Source organism: Eptatretus burgeri, chromosome 7 (assembly GCF_056783735.1).
Source record: "Eptatretus burgeri isolate ZD-2024b chromosome 7, Ebu_testis_v1, whole genome shotgun sequence".
NCBI classification, from domain to species: domain Eukaryota; kingdom Metazoa; phylum Chordata; class Myxini; order Myxiniformes; family Myxinidae; genus Eptatretus; species Eptatretus burgeri.
Genome location: NC_140967.1, coordinates 2,174,949 through 2,194,948, shown reverse-complemented (window position 1 = coordinate 2,194,948; position 20,000 = coordinate 2,174,949). Strand labels below are relative to the sequence as shown.

Genomic DNA, 20,000 nt, shown 5'->3' with positions numbered 1-20,000 from the left:
TGTATTTCCAGTTCCTATTCAACACATAAAATAAAGAAACAGGTGCGGGCATGTACACAAACCTACCCTTAACTGAACTGCTCCAGTAGTTGCAAAAAACACAGCGATAAGGTAGGCCAGGTGGTCCCTTGGTGTCCTGTCCATTGTCTGGCTTTACAGTGCCGGTTGTCAACTGTCGACTCTCAAGCAAACTATGACGGGCTGCTGATCCCATGGCTCGACCCTCACGGTGAATATTGGACGTGTGGCGGGAAATGCTGCGCCGGTGTACAGTGGCAAAAGGACACAGCAAGCAGTGATATCTACCGGCCATCCGACGAAACAATGCACCAGTTCGAATTGTGGGCTCAGCAGCAAAAGGAGGGGGCCGGCCAAATGAGGCCCGAAGTTTCGCCTGCCGAGCTGGTGGAGCACGAGCCCGATTCGGACATGAATTGCGTCCAATACTTCGGCATGCATTTAAAGGAGAACCAGTGCTGAGAGAAGAGGGAGAAATAAGAGCATCTTTATGATTACATTCCTGCTGTGGTTCTGGTAGCATGCTCTCTTTTTGTCTTTCTTCACTCCCTTGCAGATCAAGCATTCCTTCAACACTTGTTTCTTCTTTCAATTCTCCTTTCCAATTTCCTTTCAATTGCAAGTTAAAATGATCCCACTCACTCACATCAGCTGATTGTCCATCTCCTTTGTCAACTTTGCTCACTCTCAATTTCAGTGGCCTTTCTTCATTTACCAAGTCCTTTTCTCCAACTTCTGTTTTTCTGTCAACATCAAGATCACCATCTCCTTTCCCAGGCTCTCCATTTCTTGCTCCTGCACCATTACTTTCTATAATTATTTCTGGTTTGTGACTTTCCACCTCACTCGTAAATGCTATTGTCTCATCACCTCTGACAGTCTTCCAGTGTTCATCTTGTACTACAAGATCCTGTTTTTGCCCATCTAGATCCTCCTCCTCTTCGACAAGATACTCTTCCCCTTCTCTAAGAAACCTATCCCTCATTCCATCAACCTTCTTTCTCACTTCAAAGTACTCTCCAGCTCCAAGATTCTCCTCTTCCACTTCAAAATCCTCGTCTTCGATGCTAAGATCATCCCCTTCCACATCAAGGTCTTTGTCCACAGCAAAATCAACTCCTTCAAACCCTAGATTGTCATTCTCTATCTCAAGATGGTCATTTTGCCCCCCAATATGTTTATCCTCTCTCCCAAGAGCCTCACCATCACTACCGCCAACCTCCTCACCCCTGCTGACAGCATTGCTGCCCCCGCCAAGGTCCTCCTCCTCCTCCCCCTCTCTCTCTCCCCCCACGCCGAGGTCTTCCTCCTCCTCCTCCCCCCCCACGCCGAGGTCCTCCTCCTCCTCCCCCATGTCGAGGTCCTCCTCCTCAACGCTGAGGTCCTCCTCCTCCTCCTCCTCCTCCCCCATGCCGAGATCCTCCTCCTCCACACCGAGGGCCTCCTCTTCCTCCTCCTCCACACAGAGGGCCTCCTCCTCCACTTCCACGCCAAGGTCCTCCTCCTCCTCCTCCTCCTCCTCCACACCAAGACAATCCTCCTCCTCCAGGCTGAGATCCACATCCTCCTCCTCCTCATCCACACCAAGGTCCTCCTCCTCCTCCTCACCAAGGTCCTCCTCCTCCTCCACACCAAGATCCTCCTCCTCCTCCTCCTCCATCCCAAGGTCCTCCTCCTCCTCCTCCTCCATGCCAAGGTCCTCCTCCTCAACACTGAGGTCCTCCTCCTCCTCAACACCGAGTACCTCCTCCTCCTCAACACCAAGTACCTCCTCCTCCTCAATGCCGAGTACCTCATCAAGATCCCCGTCCTCCCCATCAAGTTCCCCGTCCTCCCCACCGAGATCCCCGTCTTCCTCGCCACGATCCTCGTCGATGTCAAGATTCTCCCCTTCAATGCCAAGTTCCCCTTCGACATCAAGATCTTCCACTCTCAGGTGTTCTTTGATTACTTCCAACTCGTCATGTCCTGGTTCCTCCTCTTGCTCTCCAACGCCTCGTTCTCCTGCAGATGGATCTCTGTGAGCTGAGGAAAATAAAAAAAGGTGGGGGTAGGGAGCAGGAAGACCAAAAGAGAGGAAAATATATTATTATGAGGGTATCAGAAATTGTAAGCATCATGAGAACAGGATAGGAAATGGTGCGGGGAGGTGGGGGCAATAACAAGCACAATGTGACTTATGAGGTGAGGTGGAAGATACCCTGTCACACATAAATATGAGTACTGTACATCCATACATAGGAAAAGTTGATTCAGTTTAGTCTTGACAAATCAAATAGGTACCTTCCAGAAATTGGGAAAACATACAATTAGAAATATGGATTTTATTGTTAGTTGGAGCTATTGGAGCTATCATGCCTGGTGTTGGCTTAATGGTTAGGGTGGTGGGCTTGGGATCCTAGGATCCTGAGTTCAAATCCCACTTGGATGTTGAATTAATACCAGGTGGGGTTGACTCTGCCTGTCATCCTTCCGAAGTCAGCAAAATGAGTGCCAGCTTGCTGGTATCCTGTATCGGAGTGGCAACCCATCCAGGATTGTACCCAATAGCCAAGGACACTGCTCAGGCAGCACCAACGCTCTGCACAGAGTATGGTCCCAATGGATGGATGGAGCTATTGTTTCTATGGTATGGTATTCAGCAAGTAAACCCAAATCTATTCACAAATGTTACTTGACTGTCCATTGCGTTCCACTTGGCACTTCCAGGAACGCAGGACAATGATGGAAATATAAATACAATTTAACACAATAAAATGAAAAAGAGAGATGACGCTGTTCTGGAGAAAGGCGATGAAGAAACATCTCCACAGGGCTGTCTATCAAACGTGCTTCCTGTTCAATAAGCCTGATTCACCTTATAGATTTCTACACATTCAGAACATCCTGGTATTACAAGTTGCACCTGCGTGGAATCTGCTCAGAGATAAAAGGTGAATGTGGTTAACAGACGGAGTTTTCAACAGTTTCCATTAGACGGAGTGGCAGCATTGTATTGTATGGCCAGAAGTGTTTTAGGAAGATGGTTGCACGTTACATTAAATTGGTGTTCGCTTTTCAATGGCAATTAAAACCCAAGTGATAAACTTGGAGCAGCCTTGCTTGGTGGACCAAGAAGGTGAACAAACTTACTGGAGCTTTGTTTATCAAGCCTATTTGAAATGAATGGCACTTCGGATGAAGGGTCACCTCCACCATCATGCCATTTACGTTGTCCTCGTTTATAATTTCTGCAATCTCGTGTGCACAAAAAAAGATCCCTTTTTATTTCATTTTGAAAAAGAATGCCAAAGTAGCCTGTATTACTGGGCTGTATTATGTAAATATGGTAATATGTGCACGGTAATAATACAATGCTCAGGATTAAATTATTTTCCCTCTACTATTGATGCCTATCCTTTGCGACATTCATTCAATAAGTGATGCTTTGTTTCTCATCAATTTGAAGAGCAATATTTGCTTGTTGAATGCAGCCATTGTGTCATCATTGTATCATGAATGCCATTAAACGATGACAAATGTATCAAAAGCAGTACATTACTGTATTTACACTTGCACACAGTGATGTATGACAGTACAGTACATGCACTGCACTGGAGTCTACGGCCTCTTTCATATCAATGAAAAATACTAAGTGAGTGCACCAGCTAATGTGGTAGCACCGAATAAGCAGGCACTGTTTTTTTGTATACTTAGTCGAGGCTCATTCACATGAGAGCTAACACACATAACGTACAACAAAGGGAGCAGGACACAAGAGGGGCGGGGGAGGGAAGCACAACAACAGCAGGGAACAGAGACATTAGGAGATCTGTGGAAGGAAGAGGAATGGGGTGGGGTACAAGGGGTAAACAAGATGGACACCACATGGACTCAGGGAAATTTAAGGTGGTGGCTTTGGGGTTGGTTAACTGAGGTAGAAAAGATCGAGGTTTTTGATGGGGGAAGATATGAGAAGGTGAACAGCTATTTTGAAGACCTGGAAGGAGGAGTGAGAGTGAAGAGAGTGAAAAGATGACAAATGAACTTGGAATGAAAAGTTAGAGGTGAGGATTTGTTCGGTGTTAAAGCTACTGTACAGCACAGCATTCAAGTTAACATTAACTCAACGTCTTTTCTAAAAAGGCTGACCTCAGTGCAAGTGCAGTTCTAAGTTACTAACCAATACCTTCACCTGAACTGTTAAGCAAAACCCAAATCCGAATCCTAACCTTGATAATAAGTTTATTGTGATGTATATAATTGTATAAATGAACAGGCAAGCATACATATGTAGATGTATATTTCAACACAGAAAGATTACAGGGATTTCTCCGAAAAGGGTTGGAGGTAATGACTTCAATGGCACGTGATCTCGGGCAACTCTGCTCCAGCCAATCGGAGCCAAGATAGCGGTGACGGAATCAACCAATGGGAGTTCAATATCTGATTGACGTCACGGACACAGAACCAATCGGTGTCGCTTTTACTTGAACATGCTTATAAAAGCACATGTGATCATATGTATATGCAGGAAAACTATGCGCCCAGACCAGGAATCAAACCCAGGTCCTTTGGTGAACCGTACAAGTGCTCTGCCATTTGAGCTATCTGGGAGATTCACCAAGTGAGCACACAATTCTCTTACATTTTGAAATGCCACTCTCTTTCCGCTGCTGCTTCCTGGGCATTAACTGCCAACCATAGTTTTCCCACATATACATATTATTACGTTTGCCTGTTCATTTATACAATCTACTATACTAAAAAGATAGAATATGTTTGTGAGTGTTTGTTTGTGTGTTTGTGTTTGTTCGTCCTTTATAGGCGGCCGAACCGTTGGATGGAATGAGATGAAACTTGGCATGAGTGATCCTTGGGACATGAGAACGGACATAGGGGGTTAAAGTTCAAGGTCACGGGGTCAAGGGGTCAAGGTCACCGGGTAACTTCAATTTCTCAATTTCATCCGATCGAGATGGGACAAACGCCATTCGACAGATAATCAAAATTAAATGACATAGTTGATTGACGACATTCACTTCCAACTTCAGGTTTTCGAGTTATGATATCATAAATTGACTAAAACGTCAATTTTTCATGTTTGTTTGTCTTTTATAGAAGGCCAAACCGTTGGATAGAATGAGATGAAACTTGGCATAAGTGATCCTTGGGAACGGACATAAGAGGATCAAGGTCAAGGACAAGGTCAAAGGTCACGGGGTCAAGGTCACCGGATAATGTCAATTTCTCAATTTCATCTGATCGAGACGGTTATATTGTTACCGTCTTATTTCAATATATATATATATATATATATATATATATATATATATATATATATATATATATATATATATATATATATATATATATATATATATATATATATATATATATATATATATATATATATTGTTACGGTTGTGGAAATTCACAGATCACCATTCAGGTTCCCCGAAGATCAGTTATGTCGATAAGTGTGTGTCCAGATTAGATTTCCCCACCAATGTCTAAAGGGCATTATTGTGTGCCGGGCTGTGCATCTTCGAGTTAGCCATTATTCTTTTGTCTTTAATTTCAAACAAACACACCACTCCTCAACAACATCACTACAACCCATGCCACCTTCACCACCACAACGACATCTCAACAACCACGCTATCCCCACCACAGCGCCAACCACACTGAAACAACGACATCTCAACAACCTCGTCAAACTCCACAACACAGCAACCCTCCTCTACAAACAAAAGCAATGGTTAAGAATAACCCAATACTCCGAAGAGAGAACAACTCGACAACTCCCGCCCCGATATTCTGGAACGGGTAAACAGAAGTGACGGTTACTAAAAGTATGAAAACCCGAGAACTCTCCGGGAAATTTCCCCCGCGCGCCGAGAAGGGAGGGCGAATGCCCCGGGGCGATAAAGGGCCACGTTGAAACGCCGAGAAAGAGAGTGAGCAGTTGGCGAGCTGATGAGAGTCTCTCTCCTTGGTATCCTTGGCGAGTCGGTGTGGAGAGCGCCAGAGTTGAGTGTTGGAGTCCGGAGTGAGTGGAATTGGACAGAGTAGTTGGTGGAGCCGAGTTGGAGAAAACCACTTGAGTTCGAGTGGAGTTCGGGCTTGAGTGCTGAGTCGAGTTCGGAAGTGGAGCTCGAGGACAGTGGAGTCGGGCAGAGACACTGAGGGTCGCCGAACCAGGGCACAGCGAGTCACCACGAGGGTGGCCAGGTAACCTGCACGGTCTCCCAGAGCCCCTGCGGTCATCCTGGCTCCGAGCAATCATAAAGGCTTACAAGCCCGGTGTTTCTCTTCTTTCTTTTCGGGGGTTTTTGCATGGAAGTCTGTGGCGCCTTATCCTTTAAGTAGGATTGTTATAAGTGCATGTACATACTGAGAAATCAACGGCTGTCGGTCTTTTTGCTCGTGTCCTGTCCCCATACTCCCCCCCAATTGCTTCATTGACTGCATGCGTGTAAAATAAATACCCCCATTGTTTGAATATTCACTTGCTCGTTGCATCCCTTCCTCCATTGAACTGCCATAATTGCGTTCGGAATAAATAGCTGGCTTTTAACTCCGATAAGATAATCGGGTCCAACGGGGTTTGGCGACAATAACCGCTCGGCAATCGCAGACAGAAAGAGCTGCTTAAAGCGGCTCGTTTCCGAGCAGGTCCCGTTGAGGTATAACCTCTCGGTAGTCTGTCCGCGCGAATAATTAGATAAATCGACAATTCGGTGATCGACCCTGTAGCACGGGCAGAGCATTGACAAGGTTGTGGTGTGGTTAAAAACACACCCGTAGCTGGATTTTGGCGTTGATCCGAAAGCTGCGACTGGATTTCCACGTTCGGCGGGCGCGCGTGGCCGCAATTAGCTAAAGGCAGTCACCCGCACACCGGGGTGGCGAGATCCACAACACTGTTGTCAGGACGTGGGATTCCGATTCATCCCGTCTCCAAACTAAATTAACGGGAACTGGATCAAGGGTGTGTAGAGCGACCCTCCGTTCCCATTAAATTACGAGCGTATAAATTTTTTATTTCCGATACGCAAAATGGCAACTCAAGGCGAGCAGGGGCAGGGAGGAATATGTTTTGATGTAGAATCCATGGCCCGGGACAGTTCGTTTTATTACAACCCCACCACTAATTGTAGTCAGTGGGAGTGGCCTGTGCAGGCAGGAACTTTGCCGGCAACTAAACTCGGAGAAGCAAAATGGCGCCGCGGCCACACCTCAGCGCGGCACGAGGCGTGAGCGGGTTACTAGTCATAGCGCAACGAGCCACATGGCACGGGGGAAGCGCTCCCGCCCACCGGTTCAAGCCACGAACGGCAATTTGGATGCGATGAGGGGAAAAATGGATGCGAATATGCAGGCATTCAGGAGCGATATGCTAACACTGCGGGGCGAAACGCAGAGCATGGGGCTGAATCTCCAGGCAGGGCAAGAGGCACTAAAGAAGGAATTGGAGGAAGCAAAAGGCAAAATGGCGAAGGAGATCGGCACGATACGAGAGGAGGTTGACAAATTGAAAGGGAGTGTAAAAGGTGTGTGGTCCGCGATGGAGGTGGGCAAAAAGGACGTGACAAGCGAAATAATGACGGTCGGACAGGGGATGAAAGAAATTTAAAAAGAAAGACAAGAACAACTGAAAAAGAAAGCAAGGTTGAAGTACGCGGAGATAGTGAAGGAACAACGAATGAAACAGGAAAAGAAGATCGGCCAATTGAAGGAAACTGAGATTGGAGAAGGAAAAACATGAGAAACAGTGGAAGAGAAAACAAAAACGATATGAATTTGAAATTGACCAACTCAAGGAGAGAGCAAAGTTGGAGTCCACAGAGATGGAAAAGCTCCGGGAAGATAACGAACAACTAAGGGGCGCAGAGAGGAAGAACGACTCAAATGGGAAGGAAAATGGAGCCAGGAAGTAGAACAACACAATAATATGGGATGTGTGACATCACAGGGAACAATGTTAGTGGTGCGGGGCTTTATTGACACCACTCGTCGGATGAAACAACAATTAGGGCAAACCCTGATAAAGGAGACACAAATAAAAATGGAGACTGTGGAAATAATAACGGGAGCCCGGGTGACTGAGACGTGTAGGGAGAGACAAGAAGAGACGAGAGAGATAATAAAGGAGAAAACTGAAATAAAAACAGAGACACCGGAGATAGAGGGTGAATTAAAAGAAACTAAAGACGAACACACACATGGAGTTAGCGAGGGACAATGAGGGGGAGCTCGGGGAATGTGTCGTGACCCGGTGCGAGCAGCCGGATAGCCTCCTTCAGGAACGAGGGGAGGGAATATGCCCCCTTGAAGCGGATCACGACCAAGTGGGTCCGGTCGAGCTTTGTGAGTTAGGGGGGGCAAGTGCTGTGAACGGGTACACGTGGAGCTTGGGGGGTATGGAGGCCCCGGGAGCGCTTTTGGTGGCGCGAATTCCCAGCATGGTTGTTCCGGTGTGTGTGGTTACGAGTGTGGCGAAATGCGTGAGTGAAATGGCATGTGTGAGAGAAACCGCGTGTGTGAGAGAAACCGCATGTGTGAGGACATGGTATGATAGGGAAATGGCGGTTGGTATGCGAGAACACGCAACCGCGTGTCCAAGTGAGAGTGTTATGGTAGGGTGTGTGAGCGTCATGGCACACGGGAATGCGTGCGCTAAATTGCGACGAGGACGGCGCTAGATGAGGGACAAAGGCCGCGTAGCGGCCGTAGGTGTTTCGAGGACCGTGCCGGATTCGCACGGCAGCGCACGCGGGGTCCGTGCTGTGCTTCGCACGAGGCCGCCGCGTGCGCGGCTGCGCGAGTGAAATCCAGTCCGGAAACGCACGCAGTGGATGTAAGCCGATCCCGCGGACGGACAGAAGCTAGGCTGGAATAGTGAATTTGGATCAGATGGGTTCTCCAGGCGAGCATGTATGTAAAGCTCCGTGTGGCCTGCACCGCACGTTCTGTTCGCAGAGCGTGTGAGCGGCTTCCCCGATGCGTTACGTGTACCCCGGCTTGCGCGAGAAATCGCGCAGGCTCGGGGTGCGAGTGACGTCATTGGGGATTCCGCGGCGTGGGTTACGGACGGGCAGAGCACATGTGCTCGCGTAGGGGAACCCATCGAAACGCAAGGCTTGCTTGGGATGCGCAGGGTGGCGTCGTGGCTGCACGTATGGTTGGAATCCGGCAGGAGGGGAATCTCTGCCGGATGTTACCGTCCGAGAAGGGACGAGGTGCACGAAGCACGAACAGCTGCCATGACGTCACGGGGAAAGAGCGCAGGTTGCGAGTTGACGCGCATCGAAAAAAAAAGCAAAGCAAGCCTCCCCGTTTCGGGTAAACAGGATTCCCAGTCAAGGGGTGGAAGACCCTGTGCTGTATGGGGGTTGAGTGCTGTATGGAGGCTGGGTGCTTTTGGATGCTTGTGGTCACGTGGTTGGGTTTTACATCATGACTCGCCCGCTAGAGGTTTTCGTAGTGTGCATCCGCTCAGGCAATAAAGCAGAGTTGCTACTTGCTCTCGTGTCTGTCTGACTGCTCCTCGGACACTACATTTGGCGACGATGGATGAGAATCGGGTTACCGCTCATGGCAAAGTGCCTGTTTTCATCGGCGATGACTGAGTTGTTTTCGATGCAATTGGAATGCTATTTTGACGCGAACAACGTGGTGGAGGAAGGCAAGAAGAAGTCGATCTTGCTTGCGTCGCTGTCACCGGACAATTATTGCCTGTTAGGTGACCTGGTTGCACCGGACAAGCCAAGACGTCGGGCTGTCGTTCGGTGACATTGTGCAGAAGATGAAGGCGCACACGGCGCCGGAAAAATCATCACAGCTGGCGCGGCATGAGTTCGATCACCTCGCAAGGAGCCCAGGGGAGCGCGTCGCAGATTTCGTCGCGCGGGTGAAACATCTGGCCGTCGCCTGCAAGTTCTCGGCGGGTGAATGTCCGACCAGGCTCAAAGATCGCTTTATTTCTGGATTGCAAGACTCGAAAATGGTTTCGGCGATACTACGGCAGAAGTGCGAGGACATTAGGTTCAGCACGGCGGTAGAAACTGCGGCGGCTGTCGAACGGACCCTCAGGGATGTACGAGCCATCGCCGGTCAGACCATGCCAGGTGACCCGGGAGTCCACGCGATGTCCCGTGCGTCACCGGCCGCACGAGCGACCTTCGGTGGGGACCGTGGCCAGGCGTCGCCACGCGGCCGTTCGGTTGGCGAGGTGAACGCGCAGGCATGTTGGGGGTGTGCCCGTATAAGAACAGCGTGTGTTTACATTGTCACAAGGTGGGCCATCTGAAGCGTGAGTGCCGAGCGGCGTTGGCTACCGTTAAGGTCATGGACGGCGGGGTGCGGGACGATCCCGACGACCCGGAGCGAGACCTGCAGCCTGGGCGAAGCAACCCCGGCGACCCGGGGCGGGGCCTGCAGCCAATGATGAGCCTGTTTTCGATTGGTCCTGCCGCGACACGATCCATGACTGTGGAAATCGAGCTAAACAAGACGCCGATCATATTTAAGATTGATACAGGAGCGGCTGTGTCGATCATAGGTGAGGAGACCGTGCGTAGACTCAACGGTCTGACGCTTATCAGGTCGGACCTCACGCTGTACACATACACCAGCGAGAAGATAACGCCGGTTGGGATGGCAGACGTGTCGGTGATCTACCAAGGTCAGGATGCCACTCTCAGGTTGTATGTGGTGCGGGGGAGGGGTCCGTCTCTCCTTGGCCGGGACTGGCTGACCCGCATCAGGCTAGACTGGACAGCCATTCACCTTGTACAACCCATTCCGAGCCGATTCGAGGATCAGTTGGAGAAGATTCTGCAAAGGCATCAAGGGTTGTTTTGCGACGAGCTTGGAAAACTCAATGGCATGCAAGCCAAGCTATTCATGAAGGAGGGGGTGGTACCTCGATTCTGTATGCCCTACGGGACAGGGTCAAGGGTGAGCTGGATAGACTGGAGGCCTGTGGAGTGATCGAACGGGTGCCGTACTCGGACTGGGACACCCCGGTCGTCATGGTGCTGAAACGGAATGGGGACGTCCGATTGTGCGGGGACTTCAAGACCACGCTTAACCCGGGGCTCAGCGTGGAGCAGTATCCGCTGCCATCGGTTGATGAGATATATGCACGTTTGGCAGCGAGTCAGAACTTTACGAAGTTTGACTTACGTGATGCGTATTTTCATCTCGAGATGGATCCCGGGAGCAGCGACCTCAGGTCAGGTCAGGTATGGGAGCATGTGCCAGAACAGCACGTCGCTGCGTCCACTTTCCGCCGGTACTCCAGGGGCCTCCGTCTGGCCATCCCCCAGGCAGATGCCAGGCCCATCCCCATCTCCTTGAGATGATGGTCAACCTGTTGCAACCATGAGGCACGTGGTCGACCCACTGGCCTCCTCCACTCATGAGACTCCCTCGCTGAGAGAATCTGGTGAGCAGGATCAGAGTCAGGAAAACGAGCCACATGTCCATACAGCCGCAACTGACGCTCACGGACTATGCAGGTAACAAATCTCATCCGAGTCTCTCTCAGCAACCGCTCGTTGGACACAAAATCCGACCAGCGATAGCCAAGGATTCTCCGAAGAGACCGGGTACCAAAGAAATTAAGTCTCCGTCTCAGATCCTTGGTCAGAGTCCAAGTCTCGCACCCATAGAGCAAGACTGGAAGTACCAAGGACCTGAAGACTCGGACTTTCGTCCTCCCGCACAGGTACCGGCAGCGCCACACCCCATGATCCAGTGAATCCATGACTCCCCAGGCCTGACCCAGACGTCTATTGACCTCTGACTCGCAGCCAGCAGAGACATGAATATCACTGCCAAGGTAAGTGAATCTCTCCACGACCTCAACATCCTCACCACAAACAGACACAGACAGGACAGCAGCATCCAAGATGTCACCGAAAGCCTGGATCTTAGTTTTGACCCAAGAAACCCATAATCCCAGCAACTCAGACTCCTCATTCAGCACCTCGAGGGCCCCCAAGAGGATGTCTAAAGTCTCCGCAAAGATGACTGCATCATCTACAAAGTCAAGGTCCGAGATCTTGACATTCCCAAATGACGCACCGCAACTTGATCTCTCCGACATCCTCCCTAGAATCCAGTCCATACAAGTGCTGAAAAGTGTGGGGGCAAGTACACATCCCTGACGAACTCCAGTAACAACTGGAAATAAGTCAGAGATGGTACCACCACACTTCACAGCACTCTCAGTACCAGAGTAGAGTTCAGACATAAGATCGATCAGTTTTGGTGGCACCCCACGAAGACCAAGAATCCTCCAGAGGACATCCCGATTCACTGAATCGAACGCTTTACAGAGATCAACATAGGCTGCAAGCAGCCCCTGCCGAAACTCTCGTCTGCGTTCGGTGAGGACACGAAGTGCAAGGATACGGTCAATCGTTGACCTCTTTGGTGTAAAGCCTGACTGCTCTGAACGCTGGTGCTCAAGCAGATGGTGGCGAACCCTATCGAGAATTATCCGAGCAAAGACCTTGCCCGGCACTGAGAGCAGCGTCACCCCTCGGTAGTTGTTGCAGTCTTGGCGATCACCCTTCCCTTTCCAGAGAGGGACAACAAGGCCCCTCTTCCAGTCAGTTGGGATGATGCCTGTGTTCCAGGCAGAGCACAAAACTGCATGCAACGACAAGAGTGCAGCATTTCCACCAGCCTTGAGAAGTTCGGCATGGATGCCACAGATCCCTGGAGCTTTGCCCCGTTTCAACTGGTTCACCGCAGCCCGTGTTTCCACAAGCGTAGGTGGACCACAGTTGATTCGAGGGTCAGCAACAGGGATTGTAACACCCTTGACGTCCAACTCGACAGTTGGGGGATCAGCCTGGTACAACTGCTCAAAGTAACCGGCCCAGCGGGCCTTCACTTCAGACTCCTCTGTCAAGAGCCTACCACTCTCTGCTCGAACTGCAGTGCTCCGAGGGATGGGCTTGGATGAACGTAATGCGCGAATTCCCCTGTAAGCGGGACGAGAATCACCTGTCCACAGGTGATGCTCTACCCTCTCACAGATTCCTCGCACATAGGCCTCCTTGTCCACCCTCAGTGCACCTACAGTTTTACGCCTCAGCTCCCTGAACAACTCAGCTCTGCCATTCAGCCTGGCCCTGACACTCTGGTCAATGGTATCCAGTGTCCGTTGAGAGACAAAATTCTTCTTTGCCCTGCGGTGAGCTCCAAGGCATCCACCGGCAACATCAAGGACGGTGGTCTTGAAGGCGCTCCACAACTCTTCAGGACCCCCCAAAGCACCCAGACCCCCCAAGTGTCCACTCAGCCTGTTCGCAAACTCCTCAGCTACTCTCTCATCCCTGAGCTTGGCAACATCCAGCGTCGGCTGGGATGGTACCATTCTCCAGGATTTAAGGTGCAGCTTTAGAGTTGCTACAACAAGCCTGTGGTCAGTATTGAGGAACTGAGCACTCCGGTAGACCCTGCAGTTCTGAATCATCCTCCAACGACCGTCAATGAGGACATGGTCAATCTCCTTTGCCACACCGCCAGCATTGGAATACCAAGTCCAGCGATGAGCTTGTGGGCGCTGAAACCATGAACCAGCCACCCTAAGTCCATGACTTCTTGCAAAGTCAAGGAACTTAGTGCCATTCTGGTTCATAGTTCCTGACCCATGGGGACCAACACACACCTCATCACCGTCCCTATCAGTTCCAGTCGATGCATTGAAATCCCCCAAGACTAGAAGTGTATCTCGTCTGGGGCAATGATCAACCACAGACTCGAGTGTGGCGTAGAATGCATCCTTCACGGTGAGATCACTCGCTTGAGTCGGAGCAAAAACAGAGACCAGGGAAATGACACCTAAGGAGTGACGAATCCTTAATCTCATAATACGCTCGTTGACCGGTGTTACCTCAATTATCATTGGGGTCAGCTTATTGGACACAGCCACAGCAACTCCTTGGGTATGGTAACCATCAGAGCGACCAGACCAATAGTAGGTGTAACCACCCACAATTATCTCTCCGCAATCCGGTCTCCGAACCTCAGAGAGAGCTGCAATCCGGATGTCCAAACGCTTGAGCTCAGATGATAACAGAGACAGGTGATCATCCTCTCTTAGGGATAAGACATTCCAGGCACCCACCCGAAGGGACCGCCTCAGGTTAACCCAAGGAGACCGCCGTCTGGTGGACGACACCTCAGCACCACTCCGACACACTCTCCCGCAATCTGACCCAGGGATGTTACCCCGTGGTTTCCCTCCTATCAAAGATTGGGGGTCCCGAAGGCTTTGCCCCAATCCCGTCATCCGGTGAGCTGCCCTGAGAAGGGAAGCTGCACAGGAGGTACTCCCACGGAGTGGGTTTTCAGATTTTTTTGCGTTTTTGCGTTTTGCGGAATGAAGGGTTTTACGGTGGCCGGAGTGCAAATCCTGCCACCAACCTCCTAATAAGAAGTAACCCAACTGCAGGAGGACGTCCGCAGACACAGTTGGGCACTAGATATGGATGGCCGTTGGCTCACAAGGAGCTCCTCCGCCCTTTGACAGATTTTGTTTTTAATCCTGCTGGGTGTCCATATCCAAACACCCTCCTCACCAGAAAACCTGGTGGGGGAGACGGTTTAGTCGCCGACAACCCGACCATGGAACAGGTTAGTACAGGTTTACATGGTACCTGCAGCAGGTCACAGATCGAACCTGACCTGACATTAAATGGATCTCGAGATGGATCCCGGGAGCAGCGACCTGTTGACAATCAACATGTGTCAGGGGCTTTATCGATACACCCGGCTCTGTTTTGGGATTGCTTCGGCCCCAGCCTTGTGGCAGAAAGCCATGGATCAGGTGTGCGTCGGCCTGCCCGCTCAGACCGACCTGGATGACATGCTCATTGCGGGTAAAACGGCGGAGGAGCACCTTGCCAACATTGCCCAAGTGCTGACGAAACTAGAAGCGTACGGCCTGCACTTGAACAGGGACAAGTGCACGTTCTTCAAGCAGCAGTTGGAATACCTCGGGCACACCATCACACCGGAGGGGCTGTTGAAAGGCCCTCGGAAGGTGGAGGCGATTCAGCACATGCCCCCACCCCGCAACAAGACGCAGCTGCGCTCATTCATTGGTATGGCACAGTATTACCAAAGATTCGTGCGCGAGCTCAGCTCGCAGCTAGCGCCGTTGACACGGTTGCTCAGGAAGGACGAACGCTGGGCGTGGAGGCCTGAACACCAGGCGGTGTTCGACCGCGTCAAGCGACTGCTCACGGCAGATACGGTCCTCGTTCACTACGAGCCTGCACGTCCACTCTTATTGGCATGCGACAGCTCTGCATACGGCATCGGGGCGGTGCTCTCCCACAGGATGGACGATGGGTCCGAGCGATCTGTTTGTTTTGCATCCCGAACCCTGTCCGCGGCAGAGCGGGCGCGAGGCTCTCAGCCTCGTCTGGGGGGGTGCGGAAGTTTCATCAATACCTGCTGGGACGGCATTTCACCTTGCAGATGGATCACAAGCCGCTCCAATTCATCCTGAAACCCGAGCGCGGGGTGCCGGTGGCAGCAGCCGTGCGAATACAGCGGTGGTGTCTGTTCCTTGCTGCCTACAGCTACGATATCCAGTTCCGGAGCACCGGGAAGCATGCTAATTGCGACAGTCTCTCGGGCTTGCCTTGCGCGGAGGGTCCAGCGTCGTCTGAGTCAGCCGACCGGGTTGATGTGTTTGCACTGAGCCGGGTCCAGAGCGGGCCGGTCACGGCCAAGCAGGTCTTAGTGGAATCGGCTCATGATCCAGTACTCGCCTGTGTCGTTCAGGCGATTTATATGGGGAATTGGAGCAATCTGCCTTCGACACCGGCGTTTCAGCCGTTCGCGTCTCGCGCCTCAGAGCTGTCGTTGGCCCAACGGTGCATTATGTGGGGAATGAGAACGGTGATCCCACCGAAGTACAGGCAGCGTTGTTTGGAAGAGCTACATGTTAGTCACCTTGGCGTCGTGAAGACCAAAAGTCTTGCTCGCAGCCTGTTGTGGTGGCCGGGGTTAGATAAAGACATTGAACAAATGATTAAGCATTGCGCTACTTGTCAGGTAGATTCCGAAAATCCGCGTCGGGCGTCGGGGCTATGGCGGATCCCAGAAGGGATTGGCAGAGAGTCCATGTGGATTGTGCTGGTTCTGTTAAGGGCAAAATGTTTTTGATTGTGATCGATGCGTTCTCCAAATGGCCGGAGGTTGTGGTCATGCAGCGTACATCGGCAGACATTACGGTAGAGAAGCTGCGGACGATCTTTGCTAACAAGGGAATACCCGAGATTCTGGTCTCTGATAACGGTCCACAGTTCGTCGCGGGTGTGTTTGATGATTTTGTGCGTCAAAACGGTATTCGACATCTGAAGTCCGCACCGTATCATCCGGACACGAACAGGCAAGCGGAATCATTTGTTAAAATGTTGAAGCCCGCCTTGCGTCGAGGGGAGTGTGCATCTACGCAGACAATGATTGATGTATTCTTGCTGCAATATAGAAATGCTATCCATCCGGCCACCGGTGATACCCCTGCCATTCGTCTGTATGGACGTGCATTGAGGTCAAGACCGGATTTGCTGCGACCTGGGAGGTCGGTGACTGGGGCGGTGTCGCGCCCGACACTGATGCGCGGTTTTGATGTGGGACAGCGGGTAATGGTGCGTGGTTATTACCACGATTCCAAATGGGTGCCGGCCGTGGTTTTTGTAACACTCGGACCCGCAAATTGCCTGGTTTGGACTGATGATGGAAAGGTGTGGAAGCGGCACGTGGACCAGATGCATGATCGCTGTTCAGCGTCACCCCCCGTGCCGAGCGACATGGAGCCCCCACCTCTGATGTCACCGGAGCCAGACGTTGCATCGCCAAGGCCAGAAGTGCCGGCGCCCAAGGGGCTAGCGGGCTCGGGGTGTTTACCTGATTCAGTCCTGCCCGAGGGTGACGAGCAAGCTTGGCGGCCGGGGGCGCTTGATGTTGCAGATGGTGCGAGTCCAGCGAGGGTGTCACCTCGACCGAGCCGGGAGGTGTCTGAGCCTGGGCCGTCTGGCGGCGCTGTCCGCCCGGGGCGGAACAGGAGGCGGCCGCGGTACTTGGAGGATTTTGAATGTTGATTTTTGCCATTTTAGAAGTGGAGGAAGTGTGCTGTATGCGGGCTGGGTGTTTTTGGATGCTTGTAGTCACGTGGTTGGGTTTTATATCATGACTCGCCCGCGAGGGGTTTTCGTAGTGTGCATCCGCTCAGGCAATAAAGCAGAGTTGCTACTCGCTCTCGTGTCTGTCTGACTGCTCCTCGGACATGACAGACCCCCTTGTCTAGGGCACAGGATACCACTAGTTAGGGGGAAAGATTAGTTTAGTTAGACCGGCTTCATGGGGCAGGGATAAGTCCTCATGAAGCCCATGGAATGGATTAGTTAGACGGATTTTAGTTTAGATCGAGGATGGGAAATGGGAAAGGATTTTTGGAGACAAGGACAGACGTTGAGTGTGTAGTGGGGACGTAGCTTAGTTACGTAGACTAAAAGGATGTGCTATATTGTAAGGGATAACCAGGGAGCACGAGGTAGTTAGGGGATGCAGTCAGGAGAATGGCAGTGCTCAGCGATGTGAGCGATGGATTGAAAATGCACTTGATGAGTGAGTGAGGGCCAGCGGGCCTGAGTGAATGGAGCGAATGTGGTATGCATGGTGCGATGAGTGATTGGGGGGAGGAGTGAATCCCACCCAAGGGAACCCGGGGTCAGTGTAATGTGAGTTAGTGGGTTAGTCAAAATGACAAAATGGAGGTCGTTTTCCTGTTGGTGAGAATGTAGGCTCGAAACCCGTTTGGAGGGGTGCAGGAGCCCTGTTGACGGGCTGGGAGCGTGGCTGCGAACGGTGAGTATCGCTTAGTGGGTACCCCGGGCACCGGGCTAGTCGGCCGCGGGAGGCCAAGGGCGCAAGAGGGGCCGGGATAGCGTAGTGGGCACGGGTGGGCCCACATGATGCGGGGCCCAGGGCGCCATTGGCCGTGTGGGCAGTGCATTGGGCACGGGCACCCGGGGAAGGGGCCCGTGGCGCCAGCCTGCCACGTAAGCATCGAGGGGGAAATGCCAGAGAGGCAACCCCCCACGATTTTAGGGAGCTGGTAGGCTCGGAGACAGTTGCAGGGCCCGGGGGTGCCATAGTTTGAGAATCGGCAGAGGGTAGTTCCTGTCAAGGGAGCCATGAGTCTCAGCCACGCAACCGTGCGAGGGCACGAGGGAAAATTTGAGGGCAAGGCCCGAAATTGTGAGGACACCCACACAGGCGACGGGAATCTTGGTTGGTAGAACCAGTAGATTAAGCGAGAGGCCCTTTTGGAAAGCCCCGAGGTAGTTTAAGATAAATAAACGTTAGGGTAGATTAGGAAGTGTACCCCTCCGCACCATCCATCCCTTCGCTCTTGTTGTGGGCCGCTGGACACACCGTGGTGAAAAAGATCACTGAGATCTGAGGAGGCCATTCTGAAGCTTCATTGGGCCTCGAGACAGGACACAAGCTCTCCCTTATTCCCCTCCAGGAAGGGAACGTAGGGGTTGGGAGTAGGCTCGGACAGGATAGGTCAGCCGGACAGCGAAAATAAACAGGGTTAGGGAAACGAATTTATAGGGGAAATAAGAATAAAATAAAATAATAATAAAAATAAGATGGGGCTAAATTTGATGTTTTGCAAACTAAGGGGGTGGGTATGAACAGAGACAGGCAAAGGCGATAGGTTGGGAGGGAGACAGTAGGGTATGTCCGAGCCCCCCTTCCGAGTGGCCAGCACCACCGCACTCCCTCAACGAACCTCCAGGACGGGATAAGAGGCCGGCCAGCTTCACCTGCCAGCCTATTTTTGCTCCAAAGCCTGTGCCGGCCAGCTTCACCTGCCGGCCTGTTTTTGCTACAAGGCCTGTGCCGGCCAGCTTCACCTGCCGGCCTGTTTTTGCGACAACGGCCTGTGCCGGCCTTGTCTGCCTGCCTTGTCTGCCTGCCTTTGCCTTGACCCCATGCCTGCAAGCCCTTGTTTGCATTTGCCCCATTCCATCCATCACCATGTGCCCCAGGATCATCGCGCAAGATGCAGGGACTGCCTTTCAGGCAGCCGCACCACGGGACTGCATTGAGCAGCCCGTGCACCGCTCATTTGTGTTTGCTTGCGTCAGTACCATCCAGTATTCTGCAGGGACTGCCGAGCAGGCAGCCGCACACAGGGACTGCATTGGTGCCGCCCGTGCACCGTTTGTGTTCACTGCGCTCATTTCAGGGGGGAGGCCTAAGACTGCATTGGACAGCCGGCCACATTCCCCGTTAAAACCTGCATTTGTTTCATGAGCCAGAGACTGCATTTGAGCAGCCTGGCTCCCTGCTTCTCTTTCCCACAGACTCCATTATTCCTGGGCGATGGTTTAGTGTAAAATTCACAAGTTAAGGTTAAGTTAAAATTGTACATGACTTTTGCGCCCCCTGCATGTTTGTCATAGCGCCGGCAATTTATTTAAGTCGTCTGCATGAGTGGGTTTGTTTCGTTAGTTACTCAGCCCGTAGGTTATTTACTTTTGGGACACGAATACATCAAATGTCGCACTCAGGGATCCGAAGGTAAATCGTAATAGGGGAAACTTGCACATGAAGGCACACGAAAATTTGACGACTCGGGACGAGTCTGTAAAAAGGGGAGGGGTAGTTTTATGGTTGTGGAAATTCACAGAGCACCATATAGGTCTGAGATCAGTTATGTCGATAAGTCTGTGTTGAGATAAATTTCCCCACCGATGTCTAAGGGCTGTGATCTTTGAGGTAGCCGTTTTTCTTTTGCTATCGTTATTTTGGACCAACCGCATTTCAACCACTACAACCACCTTCTCCACAACGCCAACCACAACCACCTTCTCCACAATGCCAACCACCATCTCCTAAACCACATCTCCCCCAATAACCAACACCATCGCCTCACCTTCAACTCCGCA

At 51.5% G+C, this 20,000-nt stretch overlaps 1 protein-coding gene across 5 annotated transcripts in view; it reads right to left on the bottom strand.

Moving 5' to 3' along the window:
* The window catches only part of LOC147022551 (zinc finger protein 462-like), a 322,942-nt gene that overhangs the window by 231,035 nt on the left and 71,907 nt on the right, over positions 1–20,000 (bottom strand). For all 5 annotated transcript variants that reach the window (XM_085887239.1, XM_085887241.1, XM_085887242.1 and 2 more), the window contains exon 3: positions 67–2,043. In XM_085887239.1, the coding sequence (XP_085743365.1) occupies positions 67–2,043 (1,977 nt within the window). The remainder of the gene's footprint in view (positions 1–66; positions 2,044–20,000) is intronic.